The sequence below is a fragment of the Morus notabilis genome, unplaced genomic scaffold, assembly GCF_000414095.1.
Source record: "Morus notabilis unplaced genomic scaffold, ASM41409v2 Scaffold1639, whole genome shotgun sequence".
Taxonomy (NCBI): domain Eukaryota; kingdom Viridiplantae; phylum Streptophyta; class Magnoliopsida; order Rosales; family Moraceae; genus Morus; species Morus notabilis.
In genome coordinates, this window is record NW_010366354.1 from 161,660 (window position 1) to 183,086 (window position 21,427).

At 34.9% G+C, this 21,427-nt stretch overlaps 5 protein-coding genes across 7 annotated transcripts; 3 read left to right on the forward strand and 2 right to left on the reverse strand.

Moving 5' to 3' along the window:
• Positions 1-1,932: 1,932 nt before the first annotated feature.
• On the forward strand, positions 1,933-6,155 carry LOC21411181. Of its 3 annotated transcripts, none has more exons than XM_024173442.1 (6): positions 1,933-2,057; positions 2,146-3,335; positions 3,808-3,866; positions 4,134-4,262; positions 5,183-5,318; positions 5,654-6,155. In XM_024173442.1, the coding sequence occupies exons 2-6, from the start codon at positions 2,631-2,633 to the stop codon at positions 5,987-5,989; spliced, it is 1,365 nt and encodes a 454-aa protein (XP_024029210.1). In that variant the 5' UTR covers positions 1,933-2,057; positions 2,146-2,630; the 3' UTR covers positions 5,990-6,155. The 3 variants fall into 3 exon arrangements, with proteins under 3 accessions (XP_024029210.1, XP_024029211.1, XP_024029212.1); XM_024173443.1 differs by having other exon boundaries at positions 2,405-3,335; XM_024173444.1 differs by having other exon boundaries at positions 2,609-3,335.
• Positions 6,156-7,127: 972 nt separating this feature from the next.
• LOC21389938 (probable prolyl 4-hydroxylase 12) lies at positions 7,128-9,845 on the forward strand. Its single transcript, XM_024173452.1, has 7 exons — positions 7,128-7,283; positions 7,741-7,860; positions 8,033-8,090; positions 8,184-8,285; positions 8,656-8,713; positions 8,838-9,010; positions 9,313-9,845. The coding sequence occupies exons 1-7, from the start codon at positions 7,207-7,209 to the stop codon at positions 9,664-9,666; spliced, it is 942 nt and encodes a 313-aa protein (XP_024029220.1). The 5' UTR covers positions 7,128-7,206; the 3' UTR covers positions 9,667-9,845.
• Positions 9,846-11,456: 1,611 nt separating this feature from the next.
• LOC21389939 (kinesin-like protein KIN-10C) lies at positions 11,457-15,849 on the forward strand. Its single transcript, XM_024173446.1, has 18 exons — positions 11,457-11,840; positions 12,049-12,214; positions 12,388-12,588; positions 12,675-12,861; positions 12,967-13,172; positions 13,269-13,516; positions 13,625-13,667; positions 13,793-13,846; positions 13,963-14,010; positions 14,098-14,154; positions 14,236-14,340; positions 14,424-14,514; positions 14,606-14,904; positions 14,983-15,029; positions 15,179-15,200; positions 15,279-15,347; positions 15,437-15,475; positions 15,621-15,849. The coding sequence occupies exons 1-18, from the start codon at positions 11,626-11,628 to the stop codon at positions 15,663-15,665; spliced, it is 2,142 nt and encodes a 713-aa protein (XP_024029214.1). The 5' UTR covers positions 11,457-11,625; the 3' UTR covers positions 15,666-15,849.
• A 237-nt stretch (positions 15,850-16,086) lies between these two features.
• On the reverse strand, positions 16,087-18,629 carry LOC21389940 (uncharacterized protein At3g49055). The gene is given in 6 exon segments (XM_024173454.1): positions 16,087-16,203; positions 16,206-16,473; positions 16,547-16,663; positions 16,746-16,857; positions 17,029-17,105; positions 17,474-18,629. Coding segments are annotated over 6 exon segments (1,500 nt in total). The 5' UTR covers positions 18,329-18,629; the 3' UTR covers positions 16,087-16,132.
• Positions 18,630-19,223: 594 nt separating this feature from the next.
• Positions 19,224-20,917, reverse strand: LOC21389941 (60S ribosomal protein L36-2). Its single transcript, XM_024173447.1, has 4 exons — positions 20,847-20,917; positions 20,068-20,172; positions 19,613-19,812; positions 19,224-19,517 (listed from the first exon to the last, which is right to left on the reverse strand). The coding sequence occupies exons 2-4, from the start codon at positions 20,167-20,169 to the stop codon at positions 19,487-19,489; spliced, it is 333 nt and encodes a 110-aa protein (XP_024029215.1). The 5' UTR covers positions 20,170-20,172; positions 20,847-20,917; the 3' UTR covers positions 19,224-19,486.
• Between the last annotated feature and the right edge of the window lie 510 nt (positions 20,918-21,427).

The following is a 21,427-nucleotide window of genomic DNA, read 5'->3' on the forward strand; positions in this document are numbered from 1 at the left end:
AATATACAATACAAAGTATGATATCTAATATAAAAAAAATCTATGTATTAGATCGTATTGTACAATTTAACTTAAAATATTATATTAAAACATATAAAATATTTCACAAATATCAAAGCTTGGGTTGGGTTTTGAGAGCGATTAAAAAAATTACATTTCAACCCTTAAACTTTTTAAAAATTATATTTAACCCCCTAAACTTTTTAAAAATTATGTTTGACCCCTATTGTTTAAAATTATATTTTGACCCTTTAACTTTTTTAAAATTATATTTTTGCCCCTTAATTTTTTAAAAATTATGATTACCCCATTTTAAAATTTATTTTATAAAAATACCCCTATGTAGCAACTCTATTTTCTCTCTTGTTTCCTCTAAATGTTGGGTTAGGGTTGAGATTATAGCCAAATTAAGTTATGATTAGGCCTAAATTTTATCTTATTACAAACTAATACGTAAATAGATTACAATGGTAAAAATAATATAATATTTAATAATATCACCAACAAAATATCGCATTATATAAAAATTATATAATGCAATATAATACTATACGATACAATACAATACGGTGCACCAAACATACCCTAACTACTGTCTTAAGTAATAGTAGTTGAATTGATGAAGCTTATTATGTCTTATGTTTTAGTAGTTGCAAACATGAAAACAAAACTATATTTCTGCACTAAAGTATTTTTTTGCGCACATGTGGTTAATAGTTTAGAGAGTTTTTTTTCACCACTCAAGTTCTTAGCTCATATTTTTATCTTTATTGTCGTGTTTGATAGTGTACAATCATATTGTGCTCATTCTCAAAAAAATCGTGTTGTAATCGTCGTACTTAATAGGCAAGTCGACTCCATTCACATTGATTTGGAATTTGTGACATCTTTTTTAACTAATATACTCGTAACATTTCTTACTCATCGGAGCCAACATGATTAAAGTGATAATAATAATATGTCCGAACAATCTCGGCCAAGGCCCGACCTTTTTGTGAGGAATGAGATATTTTTCTCTTCCTCCCATATGCCTGGCAAATGTATGTATTTTTATTTCGATTAACGTCATATTTTATAATTACGATTTTATTATAAAAAGTTTCCGTTCATTTTACTGATTTGAGTTTAAAATTTAAATTTTGTTACAGTTAAAAACTCTAAAAAATAGTCACATCTAACTTTTTTGTTACAATAAAAAGCTCTCACATAAAATCACATCTCAACTCAAATCAACGAGTTAAACGGACCTTAACTCAAAACAATATTTATGAAACACTAGGTGACGTTTGGTATATAAATTCTGTTATAGTGTAAACCCATAATTTTAATTCTGTTACATTATTTTTTTTTAATAAAAATTTAATTTTAAAAGTTATAATAAAAATTTAAATTTAAATAATCTTAATTTAAACTCATGTACTATGAGTCCTGCAATCAAACTTTTCTCATAACATTCAATTTCTACGATAAAAAAAAAAATCACATTAAAATTCAAAAAGAAAAAAATGATGGCCTTCAACAACTTACAACAGTGTCCCAAGCATATTGTAAATAAATAAAAAAAAATCCTTATCTTTTAACGTTCTCTACCCAAAGGCAAAAACTAGAGAACGTGGGTAACGTGGTATTATGAGAAGAACAGCAGAGGCGGACGCTAGATTTACCAAAAGAGGAAGCCTCAGGAAAAACCACAACGCAAATTACACTTACTGCCACTTTTAATCAATGCCATGGGCTTAGTCCCATTTGACTTGCAGGTGTAGAATCCTTTACATGGTATATGTTATTTCTCTCTCTCTCTCTCTCTCTCTCTCTCTCTCTCTCTCTCTCTCTCTCTCTATATATATATATATATATATATATATCTCTCTCTCTCTCTCTCTCTTTTTTAATAATTTAATTTCTTACCAACTTCATAATACTACAACTCAGCGCAACCTGTCTTTTGAAAATCAAAGAACGGTATTTTCTCCTATTTTGCTTTCATCAATGGAAGTCAAAACCGCTCTCCTCAATCATCAATCTCTTTTCCAAGGAGGAACACTTCATCATGTCCTGTAAGTCCAACAGTATTGATCCTTACTGAAACTTCCTATCTGGGTTTCTCTTCTTAGTTTCTCTCTTCGCTGTTTCTTGTCGTATTAGGACTGGAAATTATGATGATCAGCAGCTAAACTTCTTTCACTGTGTAGAAGAAGCTTTATTGTAGAGACCCATTTGATTCTACTGTCATACAGATCCATTGTTGATTTATTTCCGTTATTTGTTTTTATTTCTGTAACATATCTTGAATTTGTGTACCTTTTCTTCTATTAATTTATGCCCCTTGTAATTCTATTCGAAAATTTTCAGTTCTTACACTATATCTGCAATTTATTTCCTTAATTTTTTTTATTATTTCTAGTTCATTTTTACCATCTCCACATCTCAAAGGCTCAAACTTCCCATAATTCAGTTCCTTCCTTCTGGAGTTTTCTTTTTCCCCTTTATTTTTAGTTGAAAAGTTCCTTGTAGCCTTACTTTGGGTGTCCATATATCTATTCCAAGTAAAACATAATTTCTCAATTGAAACTTCTATACCATAACCGAGCACTTTGGTCTATCTTAGTATGATTAACCTATAGGCATCAATGTCAATTCTATGTGGCTTCCCTCTTCTAGAATGTGTTTACTGTCTGGCATGTGCCCGCTGGGCTTGGAAACGATGTCTCCACACAGCAGGCCATGACAGTGACACTTGGGGCCTTGCCACTGCCGAAGAATTTGAGCCCGTCCCTCGCCTTTGCCGATATATTCTGGCCGTCTACGAAGATGATATTCGGCAGCCTCTTTGGGAACCTCCAGAAGGCTATGGAATCAATCCAGATTGGTTGGTCCTTAAAAAGAGCTATGAAAATACACAAGGGCAAGCTCCTCCTTACATATTGTACCTAGATCATGATCATATGGACATAGTTCTTGCATTTAGGGGGCTTAATTTGGCAAAGGAAAGTGACTATGCGGTTTTACTGGATAATAAGCTGGGAAAGAGGAAGTTTGATGGTGGGTATGTTCACAATGGGCTATTGAATGCCGCAGGATGGGTTTTGCACACGGAACGTGAGGTTTTGAAGGATTTGGTGTTGAAGTATCCACATTATACTTTGACTTTTGCTGGGCACTCTTTGGGGTCAGGTGTAGCAGCATTATTAACAATGTTAGTGGTGCAAAACCGGGATAAATTGGGAGACACTGACCGGAGAAGAATCAGGTGTTATGCCATTGCACCTGCCAGGTGTGTGTCCTTAAATTTAGCAGTTAGATATGCAGACGTAATCAACTCCGTTGTGCTTCAGGCAAGTTCTTGATCATTCTTTTTTTGTTTGGTATTGTTGTCAATTCAATAGGCAGAAGTCCAACTCAATATGTGTCTAGTAAAGATTTTTGACAGTCTTTGTGTTTGTTGGTGATGCTGGAAATCAAAGCTTTACTTCGAGCTGAGATTATAGAGAGAAAAATTGGACTTCGTCGTTTATTGGTATTTCTTCAAGTTTTCATTTCTAAAATAAAATGTTCAGAGTAACTTACAATATGAAAGAAACATAGTATGTAAATGGATTCATTTCCTTTGTATTGACTTGATTTATTATACTATCGGAGTGAAAGAAGAGATCTAAAGAAGAACAGTGACTGCATAGAGATGTCTTATCTGTTTATGATACTTTTTGTGTGGTAAATAATGTTGGACATTTAAATTTGAAACATATGTCACAATTTTAGCTGCAAGTATGCTCTTTAGAGTTGATTGTGATTTTTACACTGAATCAGGATGACTTCTTACCCCGCACAGCCACACCTTTGGAAGACATATTCAAGTCACTTTTCTGGTAACGTTGTCTCTGGTCATCCTTTAAGTTATAGCTCTTTTTAAGATTATATTTTTATTCGCATTGCTACCTATAGAAATGACATTTTTTGCATTCCATTTGCTACAAAAGGAATTTTTATAATAAATCAACAATGTTCTAAAAGCTTATTTCATTGAAGAAGCTACAGCTGTATAGCTCAGTTCACAACTTGTTCAATTATATTATAGTCCACACACTTATTTCGATTCAACTTCTTGATAAAGCTTGATTCTCTTCATTGAACAGTTTGCCGTGCCTACTATGTCTAAGATGCATGAGGGACACATGCATACCAGAAGAGAAGATGATCAAAGATCCCAGGAGGCTGTATGCACCCGGCCGCCTCTATCACATTGTTGAGAGAAAACCTTTCAAGTACGTACACGCTGTGTGTATAATTTTTCATATTCTCAATTACTGGAGACACTTTGTCACTAATAGAATATCCTGCAGCTCAAGCTGTACTCTTTTTCTAAGTTTATGTTCCTTGTTCTGAATGCTAGTGTGGTTATTATCTAAGTTTTGTATCAGAGATATGGTAAATTGGTAGTGCTTGTTGGGCCTATCATACCAATCCCATGCAAGTTTAAAAGAGCGGAGAAAAAATATAAGCAAACACTTTGTTTAAGGTAGAAATAAGCATATTTAAGGCATCTCGATTGTTAATAATGATTCTGAACATGTATTATTCATGTCCGGCTTAGAAATATGGGCTAACCTATAGGTTCATAAGTTAAGCATTGCACGTAGTTCTTGGATAGGCGCTGTTTTTAGGTTCATAAGTTAAACATCGCACATAGTTCTTGGATAGATGCAGTTTTTAGGTCCAATTTTCGATCTTTGAATCTTTTAAACAAAAATCCAAACTAGTTTCGTATTTTTTCTTACTCCCTTAGTGCCCCATAAGAGCGAGTGTTTTAACTTTATGTATGATTTTATACTAGTCTGATCATATAAAAATTTGGATTTAAGATTTACAATATTATAGATCCAAAATGTTGCATGCACATTATAAGTTCAAGAATAGTGCACACTTCATCGTCATATATATCTAAGATACGCATGCTGAGTTCTCTCTCTAAGTTGCGACATATAATGCTGTTCAATATATATTACTTGTGCTTCATCTAGCCAAGACAAATAGATTTCATACTGAAACGTTTCCTGATCTGGAACCAATTAAACGTTGAGAACCGAAGATGTCTGTAGTTTTTTGGCCTATTACGAGTTGCGGAAAATTGCTAAACTCTTGGAATTCCATCCGTGGAATTTTTTATTTATTTATTTTTTTACAGGATGGGAAGGTTTCCCCCAGTTGTAAGGACAGCAGTGCCAGTAGATGGGAGGTTTGAACACATAGTACTTTCTTGTAATGCCACTTCTGATCATGCTATCATTTGGATAGAGAGAGAAGCCCAGAGAGCTCTAGATGTAAGTCTTATATGTCTCTTAAGCAAGGTTTAGACTACTTAATATCTCTTATTTTTCTCGTTTTATCTTGCTCGATTTTCGTTCAATTCTGAACTCTCTTCTTTTGGTAATTCTACTCTCTCTCTCTCTCTCTCTCTCTCTGACTCTTCCCTTTCCTCCCTACTGTCCTACATCAGTTTCCTTGTATAAGAAAATCATAGATTCTTTGAAAAAGGAAAAGAAAAGGAAAAGGAAAGAAAGAAGGGGTTAACTAGACTTATGAGAAGAGCAATCATTTAACAGACCATTTTTTTCCCCAATAATCTCAATTTTGCATCCTTTTCCCCTTGATACAGATAATGTTGGAGAAAGATCATATAATGGAGATTCCAGCAAAGCAAAGGATGGAACGGCAAGAGACATTAGCCAAAGAGAAAAGTGAGGAGTACCGGGCTGCACTTCAGAGAGCTGTTAAACTGGCCGTGCCTCACGCATACGCACCACCTTCTCAGTATGGAACCTTTGACGACGAGCCTTGGGACAACTCGCCCGAATCAAGTGGCGAATCTTCTTTCGGATCATCCAGGAAAACCAGGGGCAAAGAAACCTGGGACGAGCTGATTGATCGTATCTTTGACAAGGATGAGTCTGGTCACCTTGTGTTTAAGATGTCACATAGCAGGGATGATTGATTATAGTAATTTGAGGCTAAATGAGAGAGAAGAATAGGAATATGTTTGCAGAGGATCATATTCATTTATTCATTTTGTAATTTTCGTTTTGAGTTGAACTTGTGCTATTGTAATGACAGATTTTGTTCTCTGCATGTATTTTAGTGATATATTAATAAAGAGTTTATTAGCATACCATGCCTGAACTGAGCTACAACATGGAGATGAAATATTTGAACATCTATATCATAAAAGGAAATTTGCCACTAATTTTTAGCAGCCAAAATCCCCTTCCAAAAAAAGAAATGATGGATATACTACCGGTATTATACAATTTTGAAATGTTTTTGTGTTAAATTTACATGTCAATTTGGTGAAAATACAATATTATATAATTTTTTATAGGGAGAAAGAAGAAAATAGACCAAGACTTGAGATGAATTAAAATTAATAAGCCAATAGTTTACATAAGTTAATAAATATGCTAAATTACTGTTTTCGTCAATAACTTGTCTGGTTATGAACCATAACTTGACAAGTTATTGTACATAATTATTCATAACTTGTCTAGCTATGAACCATAACTTGATAAGTTTGTCCATAACTTATCAAGTTATGAACCATAACTTGACAAGTTATGGCCTATTAATTTTTATAACTAAAAATTGGCCTATATATTTTTTTAAGCTTTTCATATTAGATTATTTTTTACTATTTCTCTTTTTTTATATATCTTCAGTATACTTCTTTTTAGTCTTTATTTTGCCTTTTTGAGTTAAAAAATAAATTTATGTGATAAAAATATTGTAACAGAGAATATTGAAAACTTTTGTAAGAGAATTTTATAATAAAATCTTGAGTTATGATTTAAACCGAACAAACGCACGAAACCTTAAGTTTATATATATATATATATATTTTCCGAGATTGCGTAAAAGGGTAAAGAATAAAAAACATTAATAATATTCCAAGCTTGGGAAGTGCACGAGAAAAAGCACATAGCCAAAACGAATAAAGCTAAAAATACAAATAAAGAGTTACCGAGGGCTTTGTAAAAAGCGGTCCTTCTTCGTAAAAAAAAAAAAATGAAAGTGGTCATTTTACTAATTTCATTTTGTTCGATAATTATTTTAGCATATTTCTCAGAGTTATACTTCAAATCTCTTGGCAGCAAATTTCACGCTCGATTGGTTCAGTTTTCGTTCTCTTGGAAATTTTGGCGTTCTCTTCGCTCACCAATGGCTTCCTTTCTCTCTTTCCTTCTCCTTTTGGCGGTTTCTTCTTCTTCTTTCCTTAGCTGTTCTTCTTCCGAAATGTAAGGAACCCATCTTAATTCTCTCTCTCATTGTGCGTCTCTTCCTAAATTAACGTTTGATGGCCATTGTAGATTTACCGCAAAGTTTGCAACTTTCCTTCTAATTCGGATGAAAATCCTGTTTACTCTGTTTCTGTTTTGTTGTTATGTTTGCTTAATTCATGGATATCAATGAATCTTTCGTAAATCTCACTATATTATAAGCAGCTTCGAAACTGATGGTGTTTTCTTGATCTGGGTTCTTTTATGATGCTGTGGATTTCTGCGTGTGGAAAATGTATTTTTCCTCTTTTTTCATATCTTACTATACAATATTCCTTCTTCATTTATGCTATTGATTAAACCGAGTTACTGAATTTCCAAGCAATGCCTTTTACAGTTTTTTGTTTTTTGTTTTTTTTTAATTCTTCAGTTCTTCGTTTATTTCTTGGTAACGTTTTGCTATTGCTATTTTTAGTAGCCGGAAGGAATTAAGGAGCAAGGAAACCAACCAGATAACCAACAAAAAACTGAACTTTTCGGTTCATTCCAACGTAATTGACCCTTCACGGGTTGTTCAACTCTCTTGGCGACCAAGGTCAGGTATATAGATGAGCTTCTTATTTGATGCTTCTTAGTTGTTACTTCTTTATATTTCATACACTTGTCATTTCACTATCCATATATCATATGAGGTTCGCAATTCAGCCTTCCTTGAGATGCATATGCAGTATTATCTGGTATTCTGAGTTTGGTATTCTTTGAAATAGGGTCTTCTTGTATCAAGATTTCCTATCGGATGAGGAGTGTGACTACCTGATTTCTTTGGTAATTATATACTCTCCCGTGCTGCCTTGCCTTGCTTTCGATATCTCAATTGTTTATGCTTTGAACAGTTCTTTAAGACGTACACTTGCTTAGGTACATAAAAGAAATGAAAAATCTTCAAGTGATGGTAATGGCTCAGGAGACACCATCACAAAAGGCCAGCTAAAGGGCTCGGAAACTCCTGACGACATAGTTGTAAGATTTCATGCCGTTTCTTTTCTTCCCTGGATTTTATTAATTAAACAGGAATAAAAAAAGTCTCACTTTTACAAAATTTTCTTGCTTTACTAACTCTGAGGTGTATACAGATTTATGAGATTTCTTTTGGTATGATACAAAAAAATACCCTACCAGTGTTTTGAACTGGCAACTTTTATGTACTTTTTCATTTTGATGTGGTATATAGTGTTTTCTATATACCACCAGTGTTGTTAAAGTGTATGTGCTGATTTTTAAGATCAATATTTAATCATCACTGATCAGGTGGCTCTTGCAAGCATACTGATATCGCACCTAGACCTTTGTGGTTGTTAGTTTTACTCAAAATAACTTTTCGTTTTTCCAGGATGAGGTAGTTTCAAGGATTGAGGAAAGAATTTCAGCCTGGACTTTCCTTCCTAAAGGTATTTTCCCTTGATGCCAAAAAGATTAGTATTTCATCTCCTAGTTTTGAACTTTGAATCTTGCTTTATGTACCTTTCTGATTCTGTATTATGTACTCTTGCTTTGCTCTTATTTTTCCTTCAGAGAATGGAAAAGCTTTGCAGGTATGGCGTTATGAGAATGAGGATTCTCAAAAGGACTTAAATTACTTTGGTAACAGTTCCTTACTGCAACAAAGTAAGCCTTTGATTGCAACAGTCATCTTGTATCTCTCAAATGTCGCCCATGGTGGCCAGATTCTGTTCCCAGACTCAGAGGTGAGAGGAAAACCATCTATCTTAAGGCATGGAAAAATTCTATCCAACCTGGTTGGGAAAAAGCTCACAACTTGAAAAATGTTAAGTTTAGCAACATTGCTAACACAAATAATTTCAAAAGAAATCATTTCATATGTCAACAACATTGACAACATTTCTGTTAGCGACATTGCCAACTCATTTTTTATAATGTTCATGTTCCGATATATTCTCGCTATCGGGCCACAGTATTTCTAAATCATGGTATAACTATTAATTAGCACATGTTAGATTCAAAATCACTATATCTTAAAATGTTTCAGGTGAAAGACAATATTTGGTCGGATTGTACAAAGAGTGACAACATCCTAAGACCAACTAAAGGCAACGCAATTCTGTTCTTCAACATCCATCCTGACACATCTCCTGACCCTAGCAGCTCACACGCAAGATGCCCGGTGCAGGAGGGGCAAATGTGGTGTGCCACCAAACTCTTTCATGCAAAAGCCATTGGTGGAGAAGTTACCTCATCCAAATCGTATGACGGTGAATGCTCTGATCAGGATGAAAATTGCCCCAGGTGGGCTGCCACGGGAGAGTGCGAAAGAAACCCTGTCTTCATGGTTGGTTCTCCTGATTACTACGGGACATGTAGGAAGAGTTGTACTGTATGCTGATGGGCAAAACATTAATTCTTTCTTTTTTCAGTTGGTTTTAAGTTCTATAGCAAAATGAGCTAGCAACTACTAGCCATTCTCTTTTATGAGCTCTATATACCTAATTACTTAAGTGAAACAGACAGTTGAAAGCAGAAGATAGATATTCCATTACAGATACTTTTCTTGTTATTTTCTTCAACGCAATAATGAATTGTTTTTCCTTTTCACTCCATTTGTATGAATATTGTTCAAACTTCAAAGGTACATCCTAATCAACAGAAAACATAATGGGGATTGTACCGTTATTCACAACCAAAAGAAACTGCCCCTTCACAACATCACAAACATTCAACATAAGCTAATGCTTCAAAAACAAGATTGAATATTTCACCATGTTCAATTGAAAAAAAAAAATATAATAATAAAACAATAGAAATTCAATAGAATCTAATACAGAACCCAATTGGGTAAAAGTTGCAAAATTTATTGAAGATCTCTAAATATCAGCAATAAAAAAGAAAAAGAAAGAAAAAAAAAGGAAAAATCCCCTCCAAGATCTTGATAAGAGATCAGGGTGAGGCCAGATTATTATTGGGATTTGGGGGTGATTCTAGGGATTTTTGGGTGGGTTTCTTATGGGAACATGAAGATTTGAAGGCCTCAATCTGGGACTGGCACTTGAAATGGTCTCCCTTGGTCTCTTCCAAGCATTTCTTCAGGGCTTCAACGTCGCACACCGATGTCGTCTTCTTCGCGCTCTCCATCGTCTCCAACCCAATAATCGGATTCAGAAACGACAACTGAAGTTTTCAGTTTTCAGTTTTATCGCCAGTCCGTTTGGCGGCTGGGAAAATGCAAGAGTTTAGCGTGTACTCTGTAGGGCCTCCTCGTTTTTTGCTAAAAGATGAGTTAATAACGAGTAGTTTGATGACTGACTTGATTTGTTCGTTCCTGTTTAACCGCCAAAACGACGCTTCCATGCTAAAGTTTGGTGTCGTTTTGGTTGCCAAACAACATGTTGATTGTCGTATACAGGCGTTTGTTGTTTTCTAGTAGCAAACTACATGTCGTTTGTTTTGTAAGATTGTATATCAACTTTGTCGATTTGTCAAGCATTTCTTTTTAAAGAGAGACATTTTTCTCTTTTTACCTTTACCATATAATTGCTTTTCCAAGGAAGTCCATCTTCTTCATTCATTCCTTGTATATCAAACGAAAAGATAACAACTTCGCATCAACTTCGTATAGAGAGAAAGAATGAATCCCATTATTAGGATCCACATGCTAGCAATCCTGCAGAGTTACAACAATGGGAGTCGAAGGGTAAAGAAAAGAATAATTTGAGTTGAGATGTAATTTGAAGTGAAAATTTTTTACTGTAACAAAGAAGTTAAATATGACTGTTTTTAAGAAATTTTTAACAAAACTCGAAATTTCTCAAAACTCGAATAAATAAAATGAACAGGGTCAAAATTTTAAAATCTTTTATACACGAAAAACTCTCAAATACAAATGAAAACCATCCTTTTAACTTTTTCCAAATTTTCTCATAAAACAAAAAAAAAATTGCCCATTTTCTTGAACTCCCAAATACAAATGAAACCCCTCCTTTAACTTATTCCAAATTTTACTCACAAAAGCAAAAGAAAAAAAAAAAGAAAAAAGAAAAAACTCTTTTCTAATTTTCTTTTATAGGTAATTTCCTTTTTTCCCATTTACGCATTAGATATTTTTTCTTTTTTTTTCTTTTTAAAAGTTCCATGGAGCGTCAGCTACGCGCCAGGTCTGCACAATTTGAAAAGCACCCTCAGCCTCGTCAAGCCCTAACGGCTACTTGCCAACCAAAATAATACCAGAATTCCCAATCTTCCTCTGCAAGCAGACCAGACTCCTGAGAAAAATCTTCTTTTTAAACTCGAAATCGAGACTTCTCTCGTCTTCCATTGCAAGATCCTCGAGTTCTTTGCTCGATCTTCCATGGCTCTCTGCGCTTCCAATCTCCCCAACAACAACAACAACGACAACAACAACAACGTGATTGGCTCGCGTAAGGTTCGCCTAATAGCCAAAATCAGGGGCTTTTCCGACCGGGAAGCTGAATTCCCAACTGGGTCTTCTTGGATCTCCGTGAACAAGCCCAACGGAGACGCTTCCAAGCCCGTCACCGTCACTTTCGGAGACCTCTCTGCAAGGTACTCTTGAATTCGGCTTTCTTTCTTTTCTTTTTAAGAGCGAGCAATATTGTAAGTTTTGGTTTCTGAGAAAAAAGAAATAAAAAGAGGGAAAAAGAAAGTTGAATTTTGGTTTTACTTGTTGGGTTTCTTTTTAGTTGTATTTTTCACTGCACAATGAAAGCTAATTTCTTTGGGTTTTTTTTTTTTTTTTTTTTTTCATATACAGTCGTAAGGATTCTTATGAAGTGGACTATTGCTATGAGCAAAGTGAAGACAATGAGTTGATATTTTCAAGAGAAGTGAAACCTCTAATTTCTGGGGTTTTTGATGGTTGTAACGCCACTGTTATTGCCTATGGAGCAAGAGGCAGTGGAAAGACTTCCTTAACTCAGGTGGGTTCAGCTCTCCTTTGGTTATCTATGTATCTATCTATATATATATATATATGTGTGTGTGTGTGTGTATGTATGTATGTATGTATGTATACACACCAATAGTGGTCCTATATTGTTTTCTTTGGATGAATTATTCTTATAATTGACAAAAAAATCACTCAACTTTGAAGGGTTCAACTGAGAAGCCTGGATTGGCAGCACTTGCAATAGCTGAAATTCTCTCACTGGCCGAGGATACTGGAAAATCAGTCACTATTTCTTTCTATGAGGTTTACCAGGATCGTGTTTGTGACCTATTGGATTCGAAGCAGCAAGCGGTTTTTGTATTGGAAGACAAACAAGGAAAAATTCAACTTAAGGGACTTTCTCGGGCAAGTTATTTGGTCTTTTAGTTTGTTGGATTATAGAAAACAATATTTCAGCCTTTGTTACATCTTTATGATGTTTCATTTTCCAGGTTCCCTTGAAATCAATTTCAGATTTTCAAAAGTTATATGTTGAATTCGGTTTACGTAAACCAACACAAAAGGCGGTAACTGAGCTTTCTCGTAAGGGCCACAAGGGATTGATAGTTCATATCTCAGCTACCAATGAAAAGTTAGATACTCTTGCTGCGAGCAAGATGAATTTTGTTGATTTAGCAGGTTCTACATTTTACTAACATTAGAATTAACTACCATTTCACAGTATTTTTCTTTCTGCCTGTTTTCTTATTGGATTAAAAAGAAAAATTCACACCTCTTTATCAGGTTATGAAGATGTTCGAAGAAAGAGTAGTGAAAGCCTTAATGTTGTTGAGCAGACTAAAGTCAACAAGTCCATATATGCCTTGTTGAATGTCATTCATGCTTTGAGTGTCAATGAAAGACATGTGCCCTACAGAGAAAGTAAAATGGCACGCATATTACAAGATTCTCTTGGAGGGGTCAACAAAGTTTTGATGGTTGCTTGCTTGGTGAGGCTTTTCTTCAAGCTTTGTTTTCTCTTTGTTTTTTGAGTTGTTGACCATGTATTTGTTTCGTATAATTTATAATTCTTCTTTTGGTTATAGAACCCAACGTTTTGCCTAGATTCCATAAACATGGTGAACTTGGCATCTCGCTCTTGTCAAAAGATTAACCGGTCTGTCATCGACTCGACAAAGAAGGTTCATAGTTTGATAAGACCGATGACAATTTCATCAAAGAAAAGCCAGCTACCTAGGACTGTTTCTGCTATTGCAAAGAAACAAGCTAGCTCCCGAGTTCCTCTTTCTGAAAAGAAACTCAATGTTGGTACATCCTTTAAAGTGAAAGGAAGGTACTTACAAAATTGATTTTGTATTCCCATTTTAATAGGTTAATTCTATATTTTCCTGCCAAAAGATTGATGTCCAAATTGAAACTTTGTTTCTTTTTCTTTTATAAGGAAATTATTTGGTGAAGCAGGTGATTTTACTCCATCAAACAAGGTAATGTCTTATTTGAGTTCGCATAAAAATAGAAAATGACAAATATTTTTCTTTATTTATGTTAGGCAAAATAAAGTTTAATAATCACCTTTTTTCTTTTTAATCTTTGTAAAATCTTAATGCAGGCAAGTTCAATGTTAAAAAACGTCTCACCTGTTGAGACTATAGTGAAGGAAGAGGTAGGTTTTCAAAGGATTTTTCCTTGATTTAGTTTATATCACATCTGCTTTGAATAATTTGTAGGTTGACTCTGGTAACACTATTATCTTATTTATTGATTTATTTATTTTTGCAGGGAAAGCCCGCTGAACATGTCACTGATATCACAGTGCCTTCAGAAGAGGTAATTTGATCCTTTTTCTAAACTTCCTTTGCTTTATAATACCTTAAATTTGAAAGGTGTTGCTGACCTCAATTGACATTGATATAGGGCAATGCATTACCAATTGTTCTTAAGCATACAGAACCCACTTCTATAGTGGAAAAGGTAATGTTCAGTTGCAGAAAGAAGCAACATTCTGTAATTGGGAGTTTCTGATAGAGATGAATTTTTTTTCCCTCCATGCAGGACCATTTATCATCCGAGTCTCACAATGCACAAGTTTTTTGCTTAAAAACCGATGAAACGACTCATGAGCCTCAAAATTCACAATTTACTCCTACAGTGGGAAAGGTAATAAAAAAATTGCATAACAAAAGCACTAAAATATGTGAGATTTGCCAAGATTAAAATAACCGTGTGACATTTTTTTCTAGGCTTCCGAGTATGGTGAAAATCATCCTGAGGATGCTACTCCTTATGTTGATGTCAACATAGACACAAAGTCATTGTCTTTTGCCCCAGAAGGTTGGTTTTATTTATTTGAATCTTGAAAGCTAAGTTGATATTGTTAGATGTGAAATTGTTTGACTTTAGGTATACCATAATTGTTATATAGGCCAAAACATTGCAAACGATAACATCAATTCACTAGTCGTTGATGATAACTCGCCGCCAATAAGTTTGAGGCTGCGAGAACTATCGAACAGCTTAAAAGCCCTTTGTTCTGCAACTCCAACTCCGTTTTGCTTGAAAACGGCAGAAAAGGATGCTTCATCTCATGCTTTAGTCTCCACTGATGTTTTGGAACCAAAAACTCCAGTTACTGAACGGAGCACTATGATGGAGGATAAATGGAATGTTAAAAATGTCAACAGCCCTTGGGGAACATTTAGCGCTCGCAGTACTGGGATGAAGGTATAATTATTACCTTACAATTATTTTCAGTCCAAATAATTTCATAAATGTATCCTTCATGTTATTTTATTGTTGCAGAACTCACTTGTCCACGAATATCTGAGGTTTCTAAATACAGCTGACAAGTAAGTAATCTGATTCAATTTCTAACTATAGTTTGTTCCATACGGAAGTTAATAGAAATAGTTTTGTCCAATCAATGCTATATTTTCGTAGAAGATCCAAGACAAACAAGTCTAACATCTTATTTCTTTGTTTCACTTTTTTTCAACAGGAAAGACTTGAAGAAATTAAAGGTAAGAAGCATTATCCTCTCAGAACTAGAATATTGTTTGTAGGTTCCTTTGTCATAATTTGTGTTTATTTCAACATAGGGCATTGGAGAGAAGAGAGCAATATATATCCTCAAAATGCGTGAAGAATCTCCAGAGCCCTTCAAGAATGTAAGTATCATCAATAAAAGTAGAACTGTACATATATGCGCAGAGAAAATATTATGGTGAGTAACTAAAAAACCTTAAATTTCTTGCAGCTTGATGATCTGAAGCATATTGGTCTTTCAGGGAAGCAGGTACCTCTTTTCATTCCCAGTTTTTAATCTTTTGATTTTTTTTGTTCATACTTCATGGAAGTATTTATTTATTTATTTTCCATTCTCACTCTTTTCCTTGTATGTAATTATATTCATTGACAGTAAGTATACTATTTATCCTCAGGTTAAGGCCTTAATGAAAAAGGAAGTTGGAGGGCTTTTCGATTAACCAATCAAAGAGGGATTGTAAATGTTTCTCTTTTCTTTATGTATAGATTTTCTGTATTGCAAGACATGTTTTGTTGTCACTTGTAGAAAGGGAAATTATCTATTTGTGGTAATATGAAGTTGCCTTGTAATTCCACCTTATTTTATTGTTGCTACTTTCTATGCTTTTGTAATAATATGTACACAACCAGTTTCAACTATACATTCTCAACAACAAAAGAATACATACATACATAAATACTTGTTACTAAATGTGCCAAAGTTTTTACACGCACAAGCAAACTAACTGTTACTATAAATGATAATAGCATTTTAATTTACTTATAGTTTAATGGAATCTTTGAGATTGAGACTAGACTTTATAGAAGATCCTTCAAAAACAAAAAGACAAAAAGGTAGAGACACATCTAAGAATGGCCGTAAAGAAATTGAACTATATCATTAGTAGCTCAACAGAAGATTGATACATCAGACTAAAAAAATAGCTTGCATTTCTGGTAGCATCCGCCGTACATCTTGCAATCTATTATTTACATTGCATTTGCTTTGAGGGCTCGCCATGGCCAACATATATGTCTCACCCTACGACTACTTCGCTCTCGGCTCTCTGCCTCTTCTAATTGTCTCGATAGTTCCTCTATCCGCTCACGGAGTCCCACAGCCCTGCTGTCAGCTAGCTCTAGGGACTTCTCCGCCGCAGCCTGCGCAGCCATTGCTGCAGCTGCAAGTTCTTCCTTCAGCTTTAGTTTTCCATTTGATATGTCTAAAGCAGCCTTATTTTTCTCCAATTCTTGCTTCAGAATGGCAATCTAATGAAGCACAAATTTTGTTGAAGATAAATTCCAAAAATACCAAATGACCAAGAAAAGTTTGTTTCTTTACCACTTTGTCACGTTCTCCAATCACCAGTTTCCCAGCTTCAACCTCTAACTCACAAGCTTCCCTCCATCTTGCTACCTCTGCTTCGGTTTCTTTTATTTCCATCAAGAGCTCCTCAACCTTTTAAGCAAAAAAACGAGGGAAAATGTTAGCAGAACAAAGCATAAACAAATTTTCATGAAATTATGAATCAAGTTACTACATTTTGAGCCAACGCCCTCTCTCTTTCTTCTAACTCCTTGATGTACATCATGTTTTCCGCAATATATTGAGCTTGTTTCTCTGTAAGACTCTGCAGGCGCTCAGTGTCTGACCTGGTATGGAACTGATGTTAAGACCCGAGTAATAGAAAACCACCTAAAGATGTACTCAAAAGTGCACCATTAGTCGTTTGAACTGAACCGTTCTATAAGACGTTCTTTTGAATCCAATTTCTTTTCTTTTTTTTTTTTTTGAATTCAGTGATCAATCTACTGATGGGATACCTAGATTCTTCCAAAGATCTTCTCAACTGAGTGATCTCAATCCGTAAATTCTTCATTATCCTCTCCACAGTTGATGCCTGGCAACAACAGTTACAAGTAAACACATCATCAAACTCAACATAGATTTCAACAATTATAAGCATTATCCTTTAGCAGCAGAGAGCAAAACCCAATTCTCAAAGGCTAATCATCTAGTTAATACACAGAGTTCAAATTGTCTATACTAAAGAAAAAAGGGTGTAATTTAAAACATCCTCAATATACCAAAACCAATCTGTGAATATCTTCAGAACAGTGTAAATTGGGTTCAGTACCACTTTTGAAGTCTAGCTATTCATCGGTATACCTTTTATGTGTAAATTAGTCTTAAATTTTCTATAAAAGTGATAAATTCGAATATCAATTCTCTAAAAGTGGAATTCACTCGAAAAACACATCAACATACCAGGCTAACAATCTCCTCTTCGCACTCGCTACTATCCGACTTAGCCCCCAAACTCTCTGAAAATTGCTTAGCATTCCCACTTCCCATCATAAATCCAAACCCAGCTCTCTGCAGACCTCTTTCTGCCATCTCCAAAATGGCCACTCTCTTGTGCTCGCTATTCCCTTTCAACTTCCTCTCCACAGCTTCCTTCTCCAACAAGGCAACTCTCAGCAAATTGTTAATGTCCCTATTTTCTTCAGTCAAACTCACCACACTATTCTCCAATTCCCTCTTCTCCTTCTTCCTAATTTCTATATATTCGTTCACCTTCTCTTCGGCTTCTGAAGAAAGCCTTGTGATCATCCTCAATTCTTCGTTCAAATCCGATTCTATACCGATCAAATCGCTAATTTTTACGCCATTAGTAGCAGCCACATTATTGATGATCCTACACAAGCTCTCCTTCACGGACCTTACTGAGTCCGAAAACTTCAACAAGAAATCACTGCTTCGTTCTCTCGCGATTTCAAGTTCTTCGATTCTCTCCCCAAAAATCCCGGCTTCGTTTTCAAGCCTCTGGATTCTTGCCGCAAACTCCTCTTGTTTTTCTCTCACGTAAGCTTCGATCCCGCTAAGTCTGTCCAAAAGAGAGTCCTTTTCACTCGAGATAACTCCGACAACGACGATCAAATCTGCGGTCTGAGCTAAAGCCTCGTCTCGCTCGCGGCGGAGGAGATTCAGGGTGTCTTCCATGGCCAACGACTTCGCCTGGAGAGATTCGAGCTCGACGCAGAGATCATGGCCGGAGAATTCTCCGAGAGAAGGTGAAGAATCTGAGACGTCTGCTGGGAGTGTTTCTGAGGGATTCTCCATGAATGAGAGAGTATTAGATGAGGAGGAATCTCCATGAATAAGAGCTTGAGTGGTAAGGGAGAGAAATGGGGAGTTTTGAAAACTACCAGTCAATGGAATGGTGGGAAGGATGGTGAAGGTCGGTTAGGTACGATGATGTTCATCTGTGATGTACATGTATTTGTATATATGTTTTGGTCATCACCCCCGTTTGGTTGTGGATATAAGAAAATCCTGGACGAGAACATTTTTATCGAATATTGACTTGAGCGAATGTTCGTGCACCATTGATGAGTTCATTGATTCCCAATAAAATAAGAGTGGCAATTAAGAAATTTGAGAATTGCCACGATTTTGTTTGTTATTTAATAAGGTGAGGTGAGAGTTGAGATTAGATGATCTGAAGTCAAATAAACAAGTTCCTGCTTATGTATCAATTTTTTTAATTAAAAAAAAGGCAATTTGCTGATACATTTTCCCTTTTCTTTTCTTTCTTTTTTTTTTTTTTTTTAAATGGGAGTTCATTCTAATAAATACAAATAGTTTTGTATAACTAACCGATCTCTCTCTAATGGTCTCCTTGATAACTTAGGATTTGGATATTGATAACCGAGTTGGTCAAGTCACAAAATGTGATGTTTTTGGCGTTTCCTTAAGCAAGTATTAAATATTTTTAAATCGTTTTCCAACATTTTCCCGATAAAAGATGATATTATTATCAGCCAACAATTTTCAAGATGAGGACGATGGACTGGGATTCAATCACAGTACCACTGGAAAAGAACAAATGAGAAACCACGTTAACCCTGTTCTCTATGGCATAATCAGCTAGTTTAACAGTAAAACTTGTGGAACAAAAGTAATTCTCAAAAAATTTGAGTGGGGTTTCAAAAAATTAATCGATTGGCAGTCATCCTTTCGGAAAACAAAATAGATAGTAGAAACAGCACTATTCTAATTGGAAAATAAATATGTCCAACCAAAAATGCTTGCACACCGTCAAAAACCTTAATATTGAGACGAAAGAGCAATACATGCAATACATGCATTCAATGATTCATCAATTCAACATTTAAAAACAACAAAATCTTTAAAATAAACTAGTCTCCGATCAAAATGTTGCACAAACTAAATTGACTTCTCTATAGAGTTGGACTAAGAAGTAATAAGAAAGATCTCTCATTTCTTCTTCTCTCCACCTCCACCAGCTCTGCAAACAAATCACAAAAGAAAATGAGATAATGAAAGAGAAACCCCAATCCAATTTTCCTATGCATTTTACTAATTAGGCAATTCGATTCTTACCTCATCTTGCGGAGAACGTTGGCCATCTCCTCACGCTTCTTCTTTGCCCTCTTGTGGGTACCAAGCTTTCTCTTAGCCACTTTCAGTGCACGCTTGTCCTTCCCAACCTTCAGAAGCTCAGTAATTCTCTTCTCGTAAGGTGCAAAACCGGCAACTTCACGGATTAAGTTTCTAACGAAATGGACCCTCTTACTTGTTTTCTACATGTAAGAAAATAAAAGCAGTTAAAACATTCTGTGATAATGCCAATCATTTCAAAGCTTAGAAAATAATACAACAAAAGATCCACCTTCAAAAAAATAAAGATGCCCAAATACTAAATAAAATACCAAAATGCATGAAGATAATAGTATGAAATGGTTGAGGCACAAAAATGAATTGAACAATTAACATAACCCAAAACACAAGAACCTCGACAAAATTGAAAAACTGAGCATCCGGTAGAATCAACTTACTCCTTTGCGATCAGAGGGTTTTGGAGCCAGTTCCTTCTTGGTCACAACATGACCTTTATTCAATCCAACAAAAAGGCCCGTGTTGGGCTGTTTAGGAGCCATTACCTGGTTCAGTTATCAATTTATCTTAGATAAACCCATCAAGGATGTAATCAATATAAAATCATTAACGAAATTTATGGCAATCATTTCCAAGTCAAACATACAAGTTCAAAAAAGTTGTGCATATAATTACACATAAATGACATTAAGAAAATGAAACCTTTCAACACCATGGAAAATCATAATATATCAAATGCATTTACATCCCAGAACGGATGTAATTCAAAGTTCAAAGTTGACAAATAATATCCGTTTTAATAAAAAATTGTCACAAAAAATATCAAACCACTAAGAATGGAAATCTAGCGTTAGAACATAGATCATGAACAATAACTAAATGAAACAACAATACTATCTTCACTACACAACTAACCAAACACACAAGTATAGACAGAACAGATCCATCTCCTAAATCATTTGATTTTTCCCTAAATACGAAACCCTAACAAAAAAAACCAAACAAACTCAAAAAGGCACTCTTTCGTTTCCCGAAAGTTTAAGAAGCAACTGAAATATAGGCAAACGAACCAAAATTGCTGAGAAAAGGAAAGTTAACAAGGAAGAAATTACGCATCAAATGCATAAAAACCTAGGAATTAGGTGTTCCAATACAGTGAAATGAGATTGATACTATGTTAAGAAACACGAAAATCAAACAAGAGAACAGTTCTCAAAACCTGTTTCCGATGCTGCGCTGCTTCCAGAGGCTGGGGAGGAGATTGGCGGAGTAGATAGAAAGCCGAAGAGAAAGAAGCCCTAGAAGATATATATACATGATAAACCCTAGTTCTTTCTCAATTGGGTCGCGTATTAGCTGGGCCATCCCTCCAAATGGGCCGGCCTTTTCTTTTCTCCCTCTCGTTTATATTAGAGAAAAGGAAAATTTGAAATATAACATTGTCACGTTGAAATGTAGTGTAAGAAATAAAACATTATTTTAATTCTAAAAAAAACAACATAAAAATTATTATAATAATCGTTACGTAATTATTTTAGTCTTAATATATTTTTAAAAATTTACTGAGTTTCAGTTACTCTAAGAAACAGTGACAGAGCTAGTCTTGAAATTCAGTAGGAGCGTATACATCACTTAGGAAAAAATGACAATTTTGTGCTTATAAAGGAGAAAATGCGAAACCTTGATTTATTTGTACGAAATTTAAAATTAAACCAAATAAGTACGATGGTATATTTCAAAATTGATCTAATATATATATATATATATATATATATATATATATATCAAAAAAAGAACATA